A 21,654-nucleotide genomic window follows, 5' to 3' on the forward strand; every position below is an offset into this window, starting at 1 on the left:
AAAATCTCCCTGTGAATACTGCAGGATTTTGAAATAGTACTCTCTTAATATAAACTTGGTTTGTTTTATTATGGCTTCTATATTGAATGTTATAATGACAATCATACTGGTTACAAAACCTTGGGTGTATGTGTGCGAAGTGGCGGGAGAGAGGAACTATCTGTTGTATTTGTAGTTTGAAGGTAATATGAATGGTTCTGTTCACCCATTCCAAATTATATATAAAATGTGGGATATAAACTAATATAAATAATGGTTCAAAACTGTGTGAGGTAGAAGGTGATTTAGCTAATTCTGCATGGGGTGGCTTCATGTTCCAACTGCAAGCCTGGATGGCCAAGGCAGGGAGGGGGGAGTTATGATTTTCCTTTGCTATTTGGAGTATTTGGCAGATGCAAGTATTTTTTATGAGTTAAATAAATTTCCAAGTATTTCCCTGTTTCATAACAATGTAAGTTGTAATAAGTGGGCAAGAGCCAAAGGTAATTTACAAAACAAACACAATCAGAACATTTTTTTATTAATCTGCATTGGCTACAGAGTAACATTCCTGATTTTGTATTTATTATGTCATTGTGTGTGAGGTCAGGTCCTGCAGCACAAGAGTATAGTCATATAAAAGAGTAAAGTCAATAATGTGAATAGTCTGTTTGAACAATTTATTATGGATCATACAAGTAATGCTCTTTTGATTAGCTGTTCCCTGGCAATCATGCTTGTGTGAGCTGGGGGGGGTTGGGTATTTATAAGAGTAAAGCAACAACATGAAGTGGCAACAAGATCTTTTTGAAAATGTTTGTCCCTTGATGGGAAGGAGCCTAATTTCCGTAATCAAAGTTGGCCATCATGTTCTTTAGCATTTTGCATATCTCAGATTTAGAAGTCAAATGTGAACAAACTGCAGTCTTGGGCAGATTTCAGGCATGCATTAACACCTGTGAGTTTTTCTTCATCTTTCTTACAGTGACCAGATGTACCTCTTTTTCTTATATAGGTTCCTATTAACCTCCCATCCCGATTTAGTTTTTATTAGTTTCTTGTTGAACATCCCAGCGAATTGTGCTTAAAACAGGAATAAAATAATTTTATTCCTGCTGTGGCTGTGTGTGTAAAAAGAGCAATCAGAAGGGTAAAATGCCTGCAACCAGCATGGAGACTACTTAAAAACCATAATATGACCAAAAGAGAAGCACAAACTATTCACCTTGAGCCTCTCCCCACACACATAAAGCTGGAGCTTAGTGGAGTGATTGGAATTTAGTTGCATCACAGGTGCAGCTTCCTATGTAAATCATACACATTTTGCTGGGCTTTTACCAGTATGCAAATTTTATCCAAAGAGTTAGTTAAAGAGTGAATCAGGGTTGTAAAATAATTTAATTAAGTCTGTAAACAGTACCTCATCTTTGTCCTTCTGCTAACAGGCACATAATCTCTGTAAAATCTTCTAGTTTTCTTGTAGCAGTCTAAGGCATCACATGGGGCTCTCATAACCCAACTCAGCCCTGGAAACATATGCAAGCATTACTCATGTTGTGTTTTCTTGCAGGCACCGGAGAAAGTGGAAAAAGCACCTTTATTAAACAGATGAGGATTATTCACGGGTCAGGTTACACAGATGAAGATAGGAAAAGCTTCACAAAACTGGTTTATCAAAACATATTTACTGCCATACAAGCAATGATCAGAGCTATGGATACTCTAAAAATACAGTACACATCTGAGCAAAACAAGGTAAGAACATACAATTTCAGTTTCTGTTGTATGTTCCTTTGACTTCAACATTTCAGCACATGTGCCATCCTTTAGCATGTGTTTACTGGCTCGAGTATCCTGCAGAATACATAACATGTATAAAATACACAGACCTCCTTATAAAGGGCATCTTCAAATTACACATATAACTCCCACGCTAGTGGCCTCGCTCCTGCATCCGAACGCGCCAAGCAGCAATGGCGGAGCAGGTTTACTCACGCAGTGAAATCAGAGTCCCATTCCGCGTCTCCCTGGCAGGCCCGGCCGCCCCGGAGCGAGCCCAAGGCCGGGGAACCGGAGAGCGGCCGCTCGACACGCTCCGCTCCGCTCACTCCTGGTCCTTAGCTCCGGATGCTGCGGCAACCTCCGCCACTCGCGCGAGTGCCGCTTCCGGCTTTGTACCCCGCCCCCTCCCAGCTGGCGAGGCGGGGCTCGGCTCCCATTGGCCGGGGGCGGGGCCTTGGCATTTAAATGGCCGCAAAGTGCCGGGCGGCGGCGGGACCCGGCCCAGGCTCCCGGAGACGCGCCGTCGCTCTCCGCAGGCAGCGGGGCGCGATGTAAGTGGTCGATCCTTCGGGAACCTGGCAGAGGTAAGCACAAGATGGTCAGAGCAGGGCCTGGGCACGGTCCCTTTCCCCCAGTTCAGTCTGTTTGTAACCAAACCGGTTTTCTAGCTCATGTTCCAAAATAAATGTTATTCTTAAATCCAAATAGCCGGTCAGTATAGATGTTCCATTGTGCTAGATTGTGGACTGTTATGCCACCCAGGCTATCCTACACCTGCAGTGAAACAGTAATTGGACAACGTGATTGCTTGGTTCCCACCATGGCCCCTCACTAGTTATCTATGTGAGCTTTGCCGGTTTAGACAATTGTGAAATAAATCCTTCCTAATTGAACTAATAGCAATATCCATGAGTAGCAAACTCCCCCTTTGGGGAAGCTGCTGGCCATCTCCTTCTCTTTGTAAGATTGGCTGCATCTTACACCAGGCTGAAAAACAAGAAAACAGTGTTCTGCACAATTTCAAAATTGTTTCTATTTTGCAGTGTTCAAAATCCATTTGCAATTGTCTTGAAACATTTTCATTACAATTTACCTAAATTGTAATAGCCCACTTTCTTACTGGCAGTTACAGTTTTGGTAAACAAAATTTGAGAAGGATTAAAAATTTTCAACTGTCTGTAAAATATTGCAGACAAATTCAAGGCTGTCAAATATGAGACACTTTCTTCATTCTGCAATAATATTAAAAGTATAAAATTCATCATCACCTAGATTATAACATATTCAGGAGAAAATTCAATTTTTCAACACCCAAAATAAAAACAAGGCAGTTAAAATTACAAGAAGCGTAACTCAGATATCCATTTAAGGAAGTTAAAGTCCTATAGGTGTGTGAATGAAAGCAAGGTTATAGGATTTATTGTACTTCACGATGGGTGTGAGAGCTTATGCTACTCAATCTGTTATCCTGTTTAAGACAATAGCTAATTTCATCTAGCTTCTTGCATTCAGCCTTCTTTGTGAAGAACCTGTAAGAAATGATACCCAGGCTTTTTACAGTGTACATAGAGCATCTTTAGGTACAAAAGGGGTTCTGCAATATCAGTCAGAGCATATTCTTTACATTTGAAAAATAAATAGGAAATATTTTAGTAAAATCAGAGTTTACATTTGATGTTGGCACTTTTAAGAGCAGATTAATTGTAACAAAAAAGTAATTCCAAATTTGATGAATTACTGTGGAAAATAAATCTGTGAAATACTGGTTGTTTTTTTTTTGTTGAGATTTTCTTTACAGTAGGCATTTGGGCTATATTATTTGGACCTCAATATGAAGAGTCCAGGAAAAAAATATACAAAATGTTCTGAAAATAATTGTTAGAATAACATTTTATGATGAATTAAATGTGGGTATGGAATTAAGAGTAGAAAACTCTCTTTCTGCCAGGCCAAAAGTTATGTAGGTACTGTCGTAATACAATAAATACAAAGCACAGTCCTGACAGGTCTTTGTGACACCTGCCCTATAGGTGCCTGAAAACCAGACATAATTGAAAACATGCAGGTGGTCAATATTCAGGTCTTCCCACTTCAGAAACTTCCTCCCCATTCCCCAAAATATGATGAATATTAATATGCGCGTAGCCCTAACGTTTGTTGCATTTTCAGATAGTACAATCTGTGTGTGGCAAATCTCATGCTGCGCTTAACAATAAAAATAAATATACATCAGATTTCCCTCACTGATCTCTAGAAAATAGTAATAGATCTTAAAAAAAAAATGGAAGTTTGCTTGAAGTATTTGAAACCTTGAATAAACAAATTAATCTCAAACAAGAGCTTTAATAAGAATCTGAGTAACATTTGCTCCTGTGCAGAGGATCAAGAAGTGTAGCCTGTGCACTACTTACATCCCACTTAAACCCTCAAAATATGGCTAAAGTGGAACTTAAGTGGTGGTTAGGCCTTGTCTAGCCTTTTGCACAGGGTGAATTTCACCCTGTACGAATAACAATAATTTGTGTTTTCCCCCGCTGTGTTCCCCAGAGAAACAGTATTTTTTCTGGCTTCGCTGTTATTTACTTAAGGGTTGAAAAGTTTAATGTATATCCTTGAGATGTCAAGGGCTCATCCTCAGTCTATTACAGCATGTACCCTATGAATCGTCTTCTGTCTTGGAAAATCAGATGCTTCTGCAGAGATCTGGAATACTCACTGAAGAGTGTGTGTGTGTGTATATACATATAAAAAAAGTATGATATTTAAATGGTCCATGTGTGTATTTATTTAGTACCAATACTGTCCACCTAGGAAGTTTGTACTTAGACCCATGATTCAGCAAAGCAATTACACCTCTACCCTGATATAACACGGTAAAGCAGCACTCTGGGGGGGGCGCTGCGCACTCTGGTGGATCAAAGTTTCACCTATAATGCAGTAAGATTTTTTTGGCTCCCGAGGACAGCATTATATCGAGGTAGAGGTGTAACTTGCTTAAATGTTTTGCTGAATAGGGATTAACTTCTGCATGTGTTAAAATACAGCAAACAATTATAATGTATCCCTGTCAGTTAGCCAGATACCAGTTCTGCCATCACTTTACTGGCTGGACATTTATTCTGGATGAAATCCTGGTAACATTTCAGTCAGTGGCAAAACTTAGATTTCATTTTCACTCCAGAGTTTGATTCCTGATCTAGAATAGATTTGATTTTTAGCTAAAGTTGAAACCACCTCAAAACATTTAGCATCTAAGATGGGTTCAGATGATGTACCTGTGACAAGTATTGCAAGCTCATGCAATATATTTGGGGACCATACTGACATACATTTATGTATCACTGTGGGCCAGGGATTGTATACAACTCCTCCAAGAGCCAGAAAGAATGGGAGGTGATTCAGGTGAATCACTTAGGTTGTAAACACCCCCAGAGAGGTATCCCCTCTGCTTGCAGAGCAGTTAGACTTTGGCCTTCTAGAGCATTGTTACCTTAAGAATAAATGTGCTTGCTTTGAAAGAGCTGTGTGGTAATGTGCAACTTCCAGTAACACCCTGTTCATAGCCCTCAAAGCAAGAAAGCAAAACACAGATGCTGGCCTGTAGGCAGACTGGGGATACCACAGTGTAAGGCAGGGAAACTGTGCAGCCTTAAAGCCCCCCGGTTGGAGGGGAAAGAGACCTAGACCTCCACTCAAGAGAGATGACGACTGGAGTTGGAAACCTTAAGTGGATACCCTTGAGGGATGATGGGGAATGGGGGGAGAATACAGGTACCCTGAAACTGTGACAGCATCAGTGTACACTTGGCTAGAAGTATGGGATGACAAAGACGAAAGAGACCTTTCTCCAGTGTATTAATGAACATGTGCAACAATATTTTAAAAAATGTCAGTGAGACAACTTTCCCTTATGTTTTGTGGGAGGCATTTAAGTTAGAGAAGTGGTCATTATAATTATGCCAGGGCCATTTTAGCAGAGCAGTTGATTTTGGAAGAGAAACTAAAATCTCTTCAAAAACGCATAATTGGTACTTCCCAAGAAATAATCAATAATTTTTTGCATTTGGAAATAATGCCAATCATATGCTTTCAGAAATGTGCCATCCCATTAGTTTGTTGACCGTTAAACAGTTTTTATTAAAATTGCAAGTGTATTTAAAAAGCCACATTTTAAAGCTCTGTAAAGATGTTTATGCAACACAGATATGTAGGGTCAGATTCTCAAGTCGTACAAATTCACATAGGTCTTGACATTATCATATGAAAAAAGTACAATTAAAGCAAAGATATCAGCAAATTAAGTTCAAATAGCAAACCTGTAGGACCAGAATGGCTTTTACAGCATGTTCTAGACATCCTGTCTGGAGCATCTAGTGCCTCAAATACTTGAATGGTTTCATTGCTTCCTCAAACAAAATTGCCCAATTCCAGGTTGGAACCCAGCATAACACTACTCCTGGAGGGAAAAAACAATATGAGATTATAGGTCATAAAGAACAATATAAATAATCTAGCTAGTAACGTACTGGCAGAAGTCTTAGCAAACCAGGTATTCCTAGTTCTCCTATTGCCAGTTCACAGCAAGGAGAGCCACACATAATCCTCGGCAAACACTAAACATTGTTCATTTCATTAAACAAGTGAATAAATGGTGCTTTCTTCTAGTATTAAGTACACAGAAGGTTTTTTGGGATTACATTTTTGTAGAAGGGCAGAAATGTAATTTCAGCCATCAATTTATAACCACAGTCAAACTTTTATCATTCTCCTAGTACATGCCTTTATTTATCAGATGCTCTATCCTAAAGGGCAGCAGTAGGAGTGTGTGTCCTTTGTCACCTCTTCTGTTTGATAATTGCAAGGGGTTCAATGGTCAAAACAGAGATTCAGGGTACCACAATCCATGGTAAAAAATTTAGAATCGCTCTTACTGTAGATGATCTCAGCTTCATCTCAGTGAAACATGCGCTCCATTCATGCCTTACAGAAATCTTAAAGGCCTACAGCACTATGGCCCCAGTTTAGCAAACATTTAAGAAGATATCTAATTAGGATTAATTAAATGTATGGAGATAAAAGTGATCAGGTTGGTGAGATTTTCAATCTTTTATCTTAGCTTCAGCCATTTTGGAATGCTTTCCTTTACCACAAAAATCTCCTTCTGTCAATAGGATACAGTAGTGCTGAATTGCAGATAATGGCCATGTTAGGGTGACTTATTTCTTTGCTTGGTGCCAACAAGGCACTCAGTGCTGATGTATTCCTTATGTCTGTTCGTTTTTTCAGGCGATTTTACCTTTTTGCTGCTTGTCTTCCCCCATGCTCCTTGTTGAAGTTCTCCTATTAACGTACTGTTAATACCAGTTAAAGTGTAGGATACACTCCATGCCTTTATAGCCAGTGAACCTATCCTCCTGTAACAAATTTTAGTCATACAGGTTTCATTTTTTTCATTTAATTAGGAAAATTCTCAGCTGATCAGAGAAGTGGAGGTGGACAGAATAACAGCGCTAGAAAGAAAACAAGTGGAAGCAATCAAGAAGCTCTGGGCAGATCCAGGAATTCAAGAGTGCTATGATAGACGGAGAGAATACCAGCTCTCAGACTCTGCTAAATAGTAAGTACACATTGCTAGCACAAGGTTGACCCCAGGCTTCTTCCAGAGCTACAAATTAAATTGGACTCACCCTGCTTACATTATCTACTCCTGTATATCCCTTGGTCTGAAAATTTCACCCACCTTTTAAATTAGTCTGAGATTTATGCTAAAATTTAAAATAATTCTGTGTAAAATGTTTGTTTCCAAATATCTTCCTCTTTCTGAGCACACTGAAATCATTAGCCAGTTACCCTCCTTCCTAATGCTGAGCTCAGCACAGCTGGTACATAATTAAATTTCCCTTTGGGGAGAGCTTGAAAACAGCTGAACAAAATACATCAACATCAAGCAGGCAGGGCAGTGAGTTTATGTAACAGTAGTTTTAAAAGTACGTAAATTAGGGAATGAAATTTGGTGTACAAATTAGCCATATTTGAAAGTTCTCTAACTTCACTATGAGGTAAATCTTCCTTTGTCTAGTGTGGTCTAAATTCTAGTTCTGAGGTCACAGAAGTAATCTGGTGATTTGCTATAGCTCCTCGAAGAAGGAAAAAGTGCTTTTCACATTCATGGTCTGTGCTAAACATCTGTTCTAGGAGACTAAAGAGTTCCTGGTTATGAAAATGTAACTGTTTGGATTTTGGTGCCCATCTTTAGTTGAGTTTTGTTTGGGACAGATGGCCGGGCAGAAAGGGTAGCTTTAATGTGTTTTGTCTATTAAAAATAAGAGAGCCTTCTTCTGTAAGTGTGGGGTGATTTTTGCAGTAGATAAGCATAGTTTGGGATCTGTCTTATTCTGTATGTATCTGTAGCGCTCTTTTGAGTGGTCTCTGACTTCCTCATGTAATACTGATTTATCTAAGCACAAGAATGCGATAGTCTGACTAAATCCTGGCTTTATAAACCACAAATCTTGTGAAATCAGATTTCTAGACTAACTGCAGAAAACACTTACAGATTTCCTTTATCTATAAATGTAATTATACATGAGTAGACACCTGTTTGTTTCTTTGTTATTAATGTAAAGCCCAGAAAGTGGATAAATCACTTTAATATCAAGAGCAGTAAGAAAACTCCTGTCAAACACATCCAATCCTTAGGGCAGGGTAATCAATTATTTTTTGTCAAGGTCCAGACTCCAGAGACAATAATAATAATAAAAAGATTTCAGGGTCCATTCAAAAGTGTCTGGCAGTCCACCTATTGCCTACTGCTGCCTTAGCGTATGTCTATGCTGCAATTAGACTCCTGCAGCTGGTCCGGGCTAGCTGACTGGGGCTCGGACTGCACGGCTGTTTAATTGTGGTGTAGATGTTCCAGTTTGGGCTGGAACCCTGGGCTCTACGACCCTGCAATGTGGGAGGGTCTTAGAACTTGGGCTGCAGCTGTAACCAGAATGTCTACACTGCAGTTCCACAGCCAGAGCCTTGCAAGCCCGAATCAGCTGCAGATTTTAATTGCGGTGTAGAGATTCCCTTAAATATATCACTTGTTGTACACAATTGTGTAAATTGAAGAGATGTAGGGCCCCATCTACATGAGACTGGAGAGAGGGGAAGATACCACCCTTTGTTTATACTGGAACAACACGTTGCCTACATGGCAGGTTTTTTTACTCCAGAAAAGAATGAAATCAACTCTGAGGAAGTTGGGGATGCCTGGTAAATGCCTCTGGTATGGAATAAATAAGTGGGTATCTGTAAATTCAAGGCATATCTTGCAGGTAGTTAAGAGAAATAATTTATAACAGGTTCTTTGTTAAGTATATGGTTCTTCCACTTGGTTTGTGGGTAAATGATTATGCTTACTACTCCATATTTTGATTAAATGTTTTGTCTAAATATTTGGATTCATTACATCAAAACATTTACTTACACACACACACATATATATGTATGTATCTTATTTTGCAGTTACCTTACTGACATTGATCGTATTGCCTTGCCCTCATTTGTGCCAACTCAGCAAGATATTCTCAGAGTCAGAGTGCCAACTACGGGAATTATTGAGTATCCTTTTGATTTAGAAAACATTATCTTTAGGTAAGATTGACTGTATTCTGGCAATGTATGAAATAAATTAAAAGATATGACTTATGAAGTTGTCTGCAGAGACTCTACCCTTAAGATTACAGTGAGCCTTACACTCAAAACAGGATTAATATGGGCCAAATTTAATTAAAAAAAAAAAAAAACTTCCTATATCCAAACAAGCCCAGTTACCATGTATTCCAAACTGCTTACAAACACATCACATAAAATGTCAAAGGCCTCTTTTCAAACTTTTAGCTTGAAGATATTACCAACAACGTAAGAGTTACTTATTGTCAAATCAGAGAAATAACTTATCGCTGTAAAGAGATGCTGATAGAATGGTCCAGATCCAGCAGTTACTCAGTTCTCTGACACACTTTCCCAGCCTCAGTAGATCTCCTCCCCATCACCAGATCCTCACTTTCCCTGCTCTCTGCTCTCCCTCCAGCTCTTGATCCCAACTTGAGTCGTAGGGAGCAGGACCCTAGTAAGATCCATCTGACTAGATTTCCACTCTGATGAACCACAAGAAGCTAATCAGATTGAGAAGCTGCCTCCCTAGCTAACATGCAAGCTCCACTTCTTTGGCATATTTGACTGCAAGCTGTCCCCATCAGTGCGTCCTCTCCCTTGTTACCATCCACCAGCATTAATGCATGTCAATGAAAAATGTTGTGTGCAGTTAGGCCATGGAGGAGGAGGAAAAACACCAGAGAGCAAGACTAGGCATTCTCTTCTATTCAAAATGTTCTACCCATCTCCCAAACCCTGCTTCACTCCTCCTTGAATAGCTCTGCTTTTCCCATATCCCCAGTCCACACACACAGATCCACAACCATCTGCTTCCCTCCACCTGGTCCTGTTGTCCTCTCTTCTTCCTCCTCCTCCTCCATGTCCCCCTTTCCCCCCATATCTCCTATTGCTCTCTCTTATTTTAATATTGGAAATTCCCACAAAAATTAAGTTAAAGTTGCACAACTGCATTTTCTGTAAACACATCCACTAAATAATAATAGTATTTTGCTTTTATATACAGTATGTTTTTTCTCATCTGTAAATCTCAAAGCACTTATGAATAATTAGCTCTAGTTTAGAGTTTGGAAACTAAAGTGCAGCGAGGTGGAGGAACTTGCTTGAGGTCCTGTAGCTGATCTATATAGCACAGGTCTCATGACTCTCAAACTAGAGCCCTAAGAAATCATCAGTAAAGCACTGTCATGCATTAGACATTTAAGAGAGAAAAACGGTAGGATGATATGTCAGCATAGCAAAAGGTTAACGGGGATGCCCCAAGGTTCCGTACTATGACATGCTATTGCTCTTCCCTCTTTTTTTTCAGATGATTAAGGTGGCTAATTTTGAAGATGGCATAAAACTATTTGGGTTAGTCAAACTTAGCCTTCATCTTAACTAAAAAATAAAGATGTACTTTTAACTTGGGATAGCGAACTTGAAGTAAAATCCTAGCAACGACAAGACAACAGTGCTCAATTTTCACATGAGCTAGCAAGTCAAATTAAAGATTATGCTCCCCCGTGGTCTCCCCCATTGAATTTATCAGTACATTATTGACAAATGCCAGGCAGTGTGTATTGGAAGGTATAATCTGAAGTACTCGTACACATTCCTGGGTTCTCAATTAACTGTAACCACATAGTAAAGCAGTCTGGGCATCACTGTGGAAGTCCAAAAAGCAAACTAAATATTAGGATGTATAGAGAATGAGATAATGAATCCTGAAACTATTATTATATCTATATATAAATCATTCCTTCTTGTCTTAGCCGGAAAAAGGAACTCCAGACGGAAGATCGAAAGGATTGGGACTGTTCAGTTTAGAGAGGAGGAAAAATAAGAGGCAACATGATAGAAATATGTAGTAATGAATAATAGAGAGTAGATAATCCAGCACTTCTATTTACCTTCTCCTATAATACAAGAATAAGAAGACATTCAATGGGATTGAAAGGCAATACATTTAAAAATAATAAAAGGTGGGGGGATTTCATTACAGAATATATAATTTACCAGTGGAACTCATTGCCACAATATGTAATAGCAAATGTTTATTGGGAGTCAAAAGGGGATTAGACAGTTACATGGATAATGAGAAAATCAATCCACGTTAAAACAATTACTTACCTTACAGTTACCATAGTTCTTAGAGATGTGCTGGCCATGCAGATTCTGCTCTCGGTTCACATACACTCAATGTGCACAAAATCAGATATTTCTGAATTACCCACTCGCTTTCTGTAGCGGAGGATATAAGGGATGGGGCATAGCAACCTGCATTCAGTTCTTCTGCCAGTAGGACTCTTGTTAGTTGGATGGGCAATGTGTGTGGGCAACATGTCTCAAAGAACTACACTTACTGCAGGGTCAATAGCTGTATTTTTTTGTTTGAGTGATTGTCCACACAGATTCCACTCTTGGTGATTAGCAAGCAGTCATCGGGAGGCAGGTAAGCAGAGGTGTAATTGAAGAATGATTGTAAGACTGCCCTAACAAAACTTGCATCTAACCTGGAGGCCTGCACCAGAAATGGGAAGTAAAGGTTGGACTGAACTCAGTGTCACTGCTCTGTATATTTCTGAAATTGGGGACAGTGGCAAAGTAGGCCACAGAAGTTGCCTGGTCATGGGTAGAGTGAGCCACTAACCTGTCTGGGTGGGCCTTTGTTGGCTAGGCTCTTTACATAGTCCAAGACGATATTGATTGTCCCGTCTGAATAAAAAGACAATGTCCTAACAACATCTAACACGTGAAGTCATTTTTTGTTAGGGAGGAGGAAAGAAAACCATGAGATAAATGGATTGGTGGATGTAAAACTTAAGACACCACCATAGGCAGAAACTTTGGATGAAGACTGTCATTGTGATAAATTTGATACAGCAGGCCCACCCTGAAAGCTTGAATCGTTACTGTCCTTGTAGCTGATGTGATGGCTACCAACAAGGCAGTCTTCATCAATTGCTGGTAAAGAAAAAGTAGCCAAATAGAGTACCCATTAGTTCTCTGAACACCAAACTGAGGTTCTATGAACAGAATAGTTCCCATCATGTTTGAGCTGCTTACGAAGCCTCAGGCGTAGTTACACGACAAGATGGGCAACTTAAGCTCCACCATCTTGTATCATGTACTGGAGTACCTGTAGGCCCAACACAAAGGGCCTATACCAGGAGATCTCCTGAACAGAAGAAACCCTCTCACTATACTAAACAGGGAGGAGGGCTGAACGGCAAAGAAAACCTATCCGTGTGCTAACTAAAACATTACACTTGGAAAGCGAAACTAGTTTCTCACTAGAGCAAGGAATGAGGACACCGCAATGTTCTGTCTTGCAGCCAGGAGTGGTAAGAAGGAACAGAGTTGCAGCTGCCTTAGCCCTTATGCTCTCCACTATGGGAAGTGAGGGGGCATGAGGGGCACCAGCAGAGCATCAGATGAATCTGATCTCTCGAGCATGGGGTGCCAGAGCACCAAAAGTAAAATCTGTGTGGAGAATCGCTTGAAGAATAGAAGAAAAAAAGGGTTATTAGTATTATTTATTGTTGGTATGATTGTAGTGCTTATTCCACAACGTGGTGTGTGCACCTTTCTGTGACGCATCAGGTACTAGTTATGGCAAGAAACAGGATTAGATGGGCCACAGGTCTGCTAATGTATATCAATTCTTATGTTCCTTTATAACATGCACACCCGCATCAGCGCATTTGTCCTTCCACCAAAGCATCATCATATCCAAACGTATGCTGGCTCTTCAGCTTTACAAAAAAATCCTTGTTATTTTCAACACAGAACCAACTACATTGCACACGACACTCTAATGCACAACCCTCAACTCTGACATCATACTTTTTCATATACAAACAACATTTTATAGTCTTTATCACTACACGTGTCTCTATAGGGAAATATTTTGATTAGGGCTGTCAGTTACTCACTGTTAACTCACACAATTAACTCAAAAAAATTAATCGTGATTAGTCACACTGTTAAACAATAGAATACCAATTGAAATTTATTAAATATTTTTGGATATTTTTCTACATTTTCAAATATATTGATTTCTATTACAACACAGAATACGAAGTGTACAGTGCTCACTTTATATTATTTTTGATTACAAATATTTGCACTGTACAAATGATAAAATAGTATTTTGCACTACAGTACTTGTATGAGGTGAATTGAAATCTCTATCATGGAAGTGTAACTTACAAATGTAGAATTTTTTTGTTACATAACTGCACTCAAAAACAAAACACTGTAAAACTTTAGAACCTACAAATCCACTCAGTCCTACTTCTTGTTCAGCCAATTGCTAAGACAAACAAGCTTGTGTACATTTATGGGAGATAATGCTGCCGCCTTCTTATTTACAATATCACCTGAAAGTGAGAACAGGCGTTCGCCTGGCACTTTTGTAGCCGGCATTGCAAGGTATTTAGATGCCAGATATGCTAAACATTTGTATGCCCCTTCCCTGCCACCACTGCAGAGGACATGCTGCTGATACGTGTTAAAAAAAGCATTAATTAAATTTGTGACACAATTCTCCCCCAAGGAGATCAATGTCTCCTGTTCTGTTTTACCTGCATTTTGCCATATATTTCACATTATAGAAGTCTCGGATGATGACCCAGCACATGTTCGTGTTCTGAACACTTCCACAGCAGATTTGACAAAACACGAAAGGTACCAATGTGAGATTTCTAAAAATAGCTACAGTACTTGACCCAAGGTTTAAGAATCTGAAGTACCAACCAAAATCTGAGAGGAATGAGGTGTGGAGCATGCTTTCAGAAGTCTTAAAAGAACAACACTCAGATGCGGAAACTACAGAACCCAAACCACCAAAAAAGAAAATCCACTTTCTGCTGGTCGCATCTGACTCAGATGATGAAAGTGAACATGTGTCGGTCTGCACTACTTTGGATTGTGGTTGAAGTATGAAGGGACAAATGAATCTTTAGGGCATTTGGCACATAAATATCTTGTGATGCCGGTTACAACAGTACCAGGTGAACACCTTGTTCTCACTCACTTTCAGGTGACATTGTAAACAGGAAGTGGGCAGCATTATCTTCTGCAAATTGTAACTAAATTTGTTTGTCTGAGCGATCGGCTGAAGTAGGACTGAGTGGACTTGTTGGCTCTTCAACTTTCATGATAGTCTGCACTACAGTACTTATATTAGGTTAATTGAAAAATACCATTTGTTTTTTACAGTGCAAATATTTGTAATAAAAAATAAACTGAGCACTGTACACTTTGTATTCTGTGTTGTAATAGAAATCAATATATTTGAAAAGGTAGAAAATATTTAAATAAATGATATTGTGTTATTGTTTAACAGAGCAATTAATATTTTTAATCACTTGACAGCCGTAATTTTGATCTGACGTTGGAGAGAATTAAAGTTGTATGTGATTAGGAGAAACTGGAAGTATGCATTATCAGATTTTGTGTGTCAGAACTAAGTTTGATGTGGAGCTAGGACGTCTGTGCATGTTTTGGTTATTCGTTTGGTAGTAATATGTGAGCAGAGATTGCTGTGAATGTAAATGTTGGTGTAACACCTAATTTTCTTGATATTTTTTGTTTTAAGTGATTGTGTTGAGAGGAAATGCACTTGAGCAATTCTGAGTATTAGATCTGGAACATTTTATCCCTGATGGTATTAAATATGCAGTTATGGTCACTTTCATATAGAAGGGACCTGCATAATTCTACATCCCCTCCTCAAGAGCTGCATTCAGAAAGTTGAAGCAGATCATGATGGTAGCTTTCATATATAATGGCCTGCTCAATTCATTCTGACCTATGCTGGTATTTGTGATCCTTCAGCAAGCGAATTAACTTAAAATATGTTAAATAGCTTCCATGTTAGAAGTAGCTACACTTTTTATGGGTCTAGTGATTCCTGAAAAAATGGTCTACGAAGTGTCTTGGGTTCTACTGGTTGACCGCTTCTCTGTACATATTTAAATGACACAAAACAATCATTGTGCTGTTTGTTTCTGTTTAACAGAATGGTGGATGTAGGTGGCCAGAGGTCTGAAAGAAGGAAATGGATTCACTGTTTTGAAAGTGTTACCTCCATCATTTTCTTAGTTGCACTAAGTGAATATGACCAGGTCCTGGCTGAATGTGACAATGAGGTAAGGAATGAGCAGATCTCGATTAGGTGTAGGAAAAAAGAGAGGCTTGTATTTCTATGGGGGGGGGGGACCCACTAGTGCTTTATAAATGCATGTATTACTAACAGTTTGCCCCTACAAAGTTGGAAGTGCAGCATTATCAGTCTATAAAGTTATATGAAATTCAGTGTCATAGTGACTCTGGCTCTATTCTAATGTATACTGTGGGACAAAATTGTGGCTCTTGAGCTACAGACTTGCAGGGCCTTACAGCTTCCGCACAACCCAGAAGGACCTCCTGAGGAGCTTCTAACTGCTGCAGGAATCTTCGTTTTGCCTCACTCTTTCAGTGACAACCACTTTTCACACATTAATATTAAAAAAACAAAATATAGAAATGTCTAATATAGAAACAAAATGTCTAAAATAAAGGCTGACTATTGAGTTACAACCACTTCATTAATGGAACAGTCTAGTTATTGAAAGAAACCCATGTATTTGAAAGTCAGGAAGTTATAGTGCGCAATTCAAAAAACCAAAATGTCTGAAAGTCTAGAAATACAGTACTCAAAGTATAAATACCAATCCTCCTTAACTCTGAACACTGTTCCTCAGCTGTCTTTCAACTATGGGCCACAGACCACCACTGTCCAAGAGGAAGCTGCGCATACTGTGCATAGCTGCCACTAATTATGGGCTGGAGACCTGATCCCATTTACACTTTCATTTGCCAGCTGTGAGAGTGGGGCAACAATCTCCCACCAAAAGGAGAAGAGAAGGCAGGGAAAAGAGGCAGCTAAGATTGTTGTTAATGTACCACCATAAGTGATCTTCTCTCTTTACAAAATAGAGATTGAGTCCCTTTCCATCCATTACCTTCTGAAATGTTTTAAAGATAATTACTATCAAATATGTGGATGTTCTCTTTAAATATATACATTTCCTAATCCTTTTCTGACTTTATTAGCCTCTAGGCATCAATATCTTGCGGCAATGTGTTCTATAGGTTAAATATGTTTTGTGAAAAACTATTTCCTGGCATCAGTTTTAGATTTTCTGACTTTCTATTTCACGGAACAAAGAAGGTAAATAGTCTCTCTCTAATCTACCATTCATTATTTTGTATACTTCAATCACACCTCTTATTTTTCATCTCGTCATATGAAGTCCTTTCCATGTCTTTATTCGCTTTCACAGCCAATCTCCGAATCCTTATTTTCCCCACATCTTTTTGTGAGATAGCATGATGAAGACTGAACACAATATCCTAAGTAAGGCTATATGTTTGGATTTATATAACTATCTTATAATTAGAACTGGTCTGAAAATTGCCAGTAAAAGTTTAATTGGAAAATGCCAATTAAGTTGAATCTAAACTGTTTCACGAAAACATTTCTGGTTTGAATTTTGGTCAAATCACAGGTAGAGTTCTGATGGAAACCTCCCTATCTACCCTGGTTCTCTGCCAGCTCTCCTGGCAGGCTGCTGGGAACTCCAAACTTCTTCCTATGGAGCCAAGAAACCAGGGGGGCTCTTAGGGCTTTCATGCTCCTTGCCCTGGAAGCCTCATCTGCAGGGAAGCTGCACCATGTGGACTGTGCCATGCTGGGGACCCCCTGGCTTCCAGACTCCTGAGTGGGCAGTCCTGGGAGTGAGCTGGCCTGAGAATCTGGAAGGCCTGCATCCCCAGACTGCATGGTGGAGCTGCAGATATTTGGGAGCCCCGGCAGCTGTGAATTGAAATGCTTGTCAGTTTCATGCAGCTGCCATGGTTCCCGTGGAGCATGTTTTGTTTCAGAAACACCGAGTATCATGGTTTCTGAAATGAATTTTCAGTTTGTGGAAAATTTCAAACTATTGAAAATTTCCAGCTAATCAGAAATCTGTAGGTTCAACCAGCTCTAATTATAATACTTTCAGTGTTCGCTAACCCATCCCTTATGAATTCTCACATACCTTTCTGCTCTTTGCCAAAATGTGCAGTGGCGTCCAGAGGCTTTCATTGGGCTGGCCACAGTTATGTCCAGTAATATACATGAGTAGTTCAAATGACTTCTGATGTGCATTACCTTCCATTAAATTTTATGCATCATGCTGCCCATTCACTTAGCTTCAGGCAGGCTGGATCCAAAGCCCTCTGTGTGTGTGGATATAAAATATTAAGTAGGGTAGTTAATACTTTTGCTACAACTCTGCTGGGCGAAGAAAATCTGGTAAGAGAACTTGAAAATGCACTGGTTTTAAGGAGAACTTAATTTTGGATTGATGGTTGAGGTGTGAGTGATTTGATTTTTGTGTGTGTCCTGATCATGTATATGGTAATGCTTTAAAAATAATTGAATTTCAAATTCATTTGTCTCCTCGTAGAATCGAATGGAAGAAAGCAAGGCCTTATTTAAAACTATCATCACATACCCATGGTTTCTGAACTCTTCAGTCATTCTGTTCTTAAACAAAAAAGATCTTCTAGAAGAGAAAATCATGTACTCCCATCTAATCAGCTATTTCCCAGAATACACAGGTGAGCTTTTATCCTAGACTATGTTCACAGTAGTGACTTAAAATCAAATGTAAACTCTAAATGTGAGTGTTAATCTCCTTACCTTTTCCCCTTAATAGTTGCAATTTCCCTGCCTGCTTTATAAATGATTGTGTAATATATTTGAGGTAATTATTTGGCAACTAATTTTTTTTTTTTAATTCTGCATGCTAAAATATAGCCCTAGGTTGTGGTATAGAATAAGATGCAGTTTTGTTGTATTGAAAGCATAGGCCTTGATCCTGCAACATGTGGACGGACTGCTGAGCCACAGACAGCCCAACAGCAGCTAGGGCAATCTGTGTGACTATATTGTAAATTGCAAGATCAGGACCAGACGCTTTTAAAAGAGCTGATTTCATGCAGCCATAGTGTTGGAAACTTTCATTTAGCCTGACCTCTGGTAACACACGTTTCTTTTCTTTGAGGTACCTGGGCACAACTGTGGCATATCAACATGAATATTATTTATTGCTAGAGTCAGAATGAGACTGGAGTCTGATTTTTAAATATTTCAGCTTTTGAATGCAAAGTTGAAAAGTGTGCATTTTGATACAGAGGAAGATAATTGGTTTTACTTATAATATTGGGAAACTTAAGGAAATATATACCTCTTGTTCCCTTGTACTACATATTCTAAAAGTTTCCAGTACATTTTCTAGGTGCTTGCTAAATATATTGTGATATAGTTACTTTATTCTCTACTTTATAGTCATTCTCGTACTGTCTAGGCATTTCACAAATAACTGGATAAAACAAAATAGTCTAAAGAAAACCCGTTGGTGCATTTTCACTTAATAGAAAACGTTGCTGTTACCTGTACAACTTGCTTTAAAGTGGGTTCATTTGTATACTGAAATTCAGTATCTATTCAATAATCCCAAAAGAATGACAGACCTATACTGATAATGGATTAAGACTGTGATTTAAATCAGTCAGCATTTTAGATGCAGAACTGTCTGTTATAGTAAAATGCATTAGCTTGCTAATTACATCGTATTGAATCCTAAATTTAAGTTGAGAAAATTCCTTTGATTAAAATACTTACTTACAGAAAAAGTCTACCTCCCTCTTAACAAAATAAAATCCCAGGATGCAGACTGCCATAGAAACAGCTTATAATATGCAGAGCTATATCAAATATTCAAAAAGAGAGAAAACTAAGTAAAATAATAAGCTAATAAATATACTCTATCGTTCTGACAATTTATAGTCTTACATTATTTATACATTAAACATTGTTGGCACTTTGAGTATGTTTGTTTGTTTTAGGCTGCTATCATACAAAAGTAATTTGTAGGAACATTTTTGAGTGAACGTTGTACTGATGACAATGTTTTACCACAGAAGCTTATCAGAAAGTTTAATCATAACAGTACCATTTCTACATATTACAACAAGTTTAGCCCCAGTAGATATATAACATTATGCAAGCATATCAACAAAAAGCTATCTCCTGGTAGTTCTCATGCTCAAAAATAGTGTCTGCAGTAAATTATATAGAGCTAGGTATTTATTTGAATGGTCTGGCTGATATTTTGTTTGAACTACATAATGTTTTATAGCCTTTTAAAATATTATCCATTATGCCTCTAAACAGGACCTAAACAAGATGTTAAAGCTGCCAGAGAATTCATTTTGAAGCTGTACCAGGACCAGAATCCAGACAAAGAGAAAGTAATCTATTCCCACTTCACTTGTGCCACAGACACAGAGAATATCCGCTTTGTCTTTGCTGCTGTCAAAGACACTATCCTTCAGCTAAACCTGAGGGAGTTCAACCTGGTGTAAAGGAGAAACATTGCTTGGATCCACCTACCATCATCTACCCACCCAGCACAGACTAATAAAACATTGCTAGTGTGTACTAAAAAATTCCACAAAAGACAGAATGACACAGATACAAATAGAGTTGTTCTTTGAAACAATTTACTTACAGAAACAGAGGTTGTTCCTGTACATTTGCTGATCTTGAAATATTTACTGAAGAGAAGTGGATTAATAGAATTTAAAGGAAGAACTTACAATGTTTACAATTTTTTAAACTATACATTTTAAATATTGTTTTTATATTTCCTTAATTTTGGCTGTGAGATTTTTTTGTGACAACTGTGGTTCAAAGGGTATTTAAGAACAAATATTTTATAGAACTATATATAAATCCATTGCCATTCATCTGTTATTTTCTTAGGGTTTTTTATTGCATTTCATAATCATGAAAATTATAGTAGGAAATTTTAACCTAAGTTGCCTTAGAAATGATAAAGTGATGCTATTTTAGAATGCTAGATACTGTAAGATTTATCATTAAGTTAGAATGAGCTATTAGCATTTTAATGAATTTGGGGCCATATATTAAATTTAATCATTTAGATTTTTATGTTGGAAGTGTCTTTCGTAGGCTGATATGCCAAAAGTCTTAACATGTCTTTGATGTCATTTGGCAATAATACACAAGAGCCAAGTGTATAGTTATAAAGCACATAGAAGTGACAGCTATTAAAATGACAGTGAATTGCAAGTGCTGGGTAGGTGTTATACTAACAAACCTTAGTGGCTAGAAAGGGCATTCAATAGCTGAGGTTTCTAGGCCCTAGGTGGTTCCTCCAAAAGCCCTCTGCCATAGAAAGAATAAGACTGCCATCCTTGAGGATACAGTTGCATATGCTGAACTGGCCACTAAATTGCTCATTTCCGTGTGTGTGTGTATTTATTTATATATATATAAATATAAAAAAACCTCTATTCCTTACCATAGCCCCTGTATTTGAGTTTTACAAGCAGGTGGAGGAGGCATACTTAACACCTTAACCACACCATATTACTTTCAGAGGATTTTCAGACGCTAGAGAATTCTCACCAGCTTCTGCCACAGTAACAGTATCTATTTAAGATAGATGCACTAGACTTTTCCTAGTCACCGAAGTGTACCTTGAAATAGATCCAACAATACCACTGTTATGTCTAGTGAATACTCCTTAATAAAACTTTCATATTGACTTTTAGGATTAATCCAACCCCTCAGGATTTGACAAGATTTTTCCTCTCCTGCATGTAAAATCAACACCTTCCACCAGCCCATGAGAGGATCAGCTTCTTTTTGGGGCTGTGTGTTAGCACAGTGAGGCCCTCATCCTAATTTAGACTCTTGGATGCTCACATAATATAAATAAGTAATATTGGTAATTTCAAGCCCATCAGGAGAAGCCTGCTCTGCTCAACTCCAGCTGAGAGTCATAACCACCTTCTTAGTGCATAGTAGAATGCTCCCTAAACAATGCCAAAACCCACACACCTAAAGGGGGAGGGCTGATATCTACAGACTTAAAACAACAAGTATCACCTCCACACCAACCCAAAAAATCCCCCTGGGCTATCATCTATTATTTCTGGGGAATGCTACCATAACATCTAAAGCTGGCTAAGATCTCCCTCTGCAACAGGTATGATCATCCATTCCCAAACGAATGACTACTATAGGTTTCTTTATAAGTAAGAATTGACACCTGGTCATGAGGGGAATACGCATCCTATGAAAGAACAAGAGACCCTAATGAGTGGATCAAAATGGTTTGT

The 21,654-nt window shown here is 38.6% G+C and overlaps 1 protein-coding gene across 1 annotated transcript in view; it reads left to right on the forward strand.

Moving 5' to 3' along the window:
- Nucleotides 1-20,731, forward strand: part of LOC112110318 (guanine nucleotide-binding protein subunit alpha-14) — a 48,353-nt gene extending 27,622 nt beyond the window's left edge. The window contains exons 2-7 of the mRNA XM_024205252.2: nt 1,550-1,734; nt 7,224-7,378; nt 9,274-9,402; nt 15,431-15,560; nt 17,907-18,060; nt 19,679-20,731. Coding sequence (XP_024061020.1) covers nt 1,550-1,734; nt 7,224-7,378; nt 9,274-9,402; nt 15,431-15,560; nt 17,907-18,060; nt 19,679-19,869 — 944 coding nt within the window. The 3' untranslated portion in view covers nt 19,870-20,731. The remainder of the gene's footprint in view (nt 1-1,549; nt 1,735-7,223; nt 7,379-9,273; nt 9,403-15,430; nt 15,561-17,906; nt 18,061-19,678) is intronic.
- The last annotated feature ends 923 nt before the right edge of the window (nt 20,732-21,654 follow it).

Source organism: Terrapene carolina, unplaced genomic scaffold, assembly GCF_002925995.2.
Source record: "Terrapene carolina triunguis isolate 2854851 unplaced genomic scaffold, T_m_triunguis-2.0 Scaffold113, whole genome shotgun sequence".
Classification (NCBI taxonomy): domain Eukaryota; kingdom Metazoa; phylum Chordata; order Testudines; family Emydidae; genus Terrapene; species Terrapene triunguis.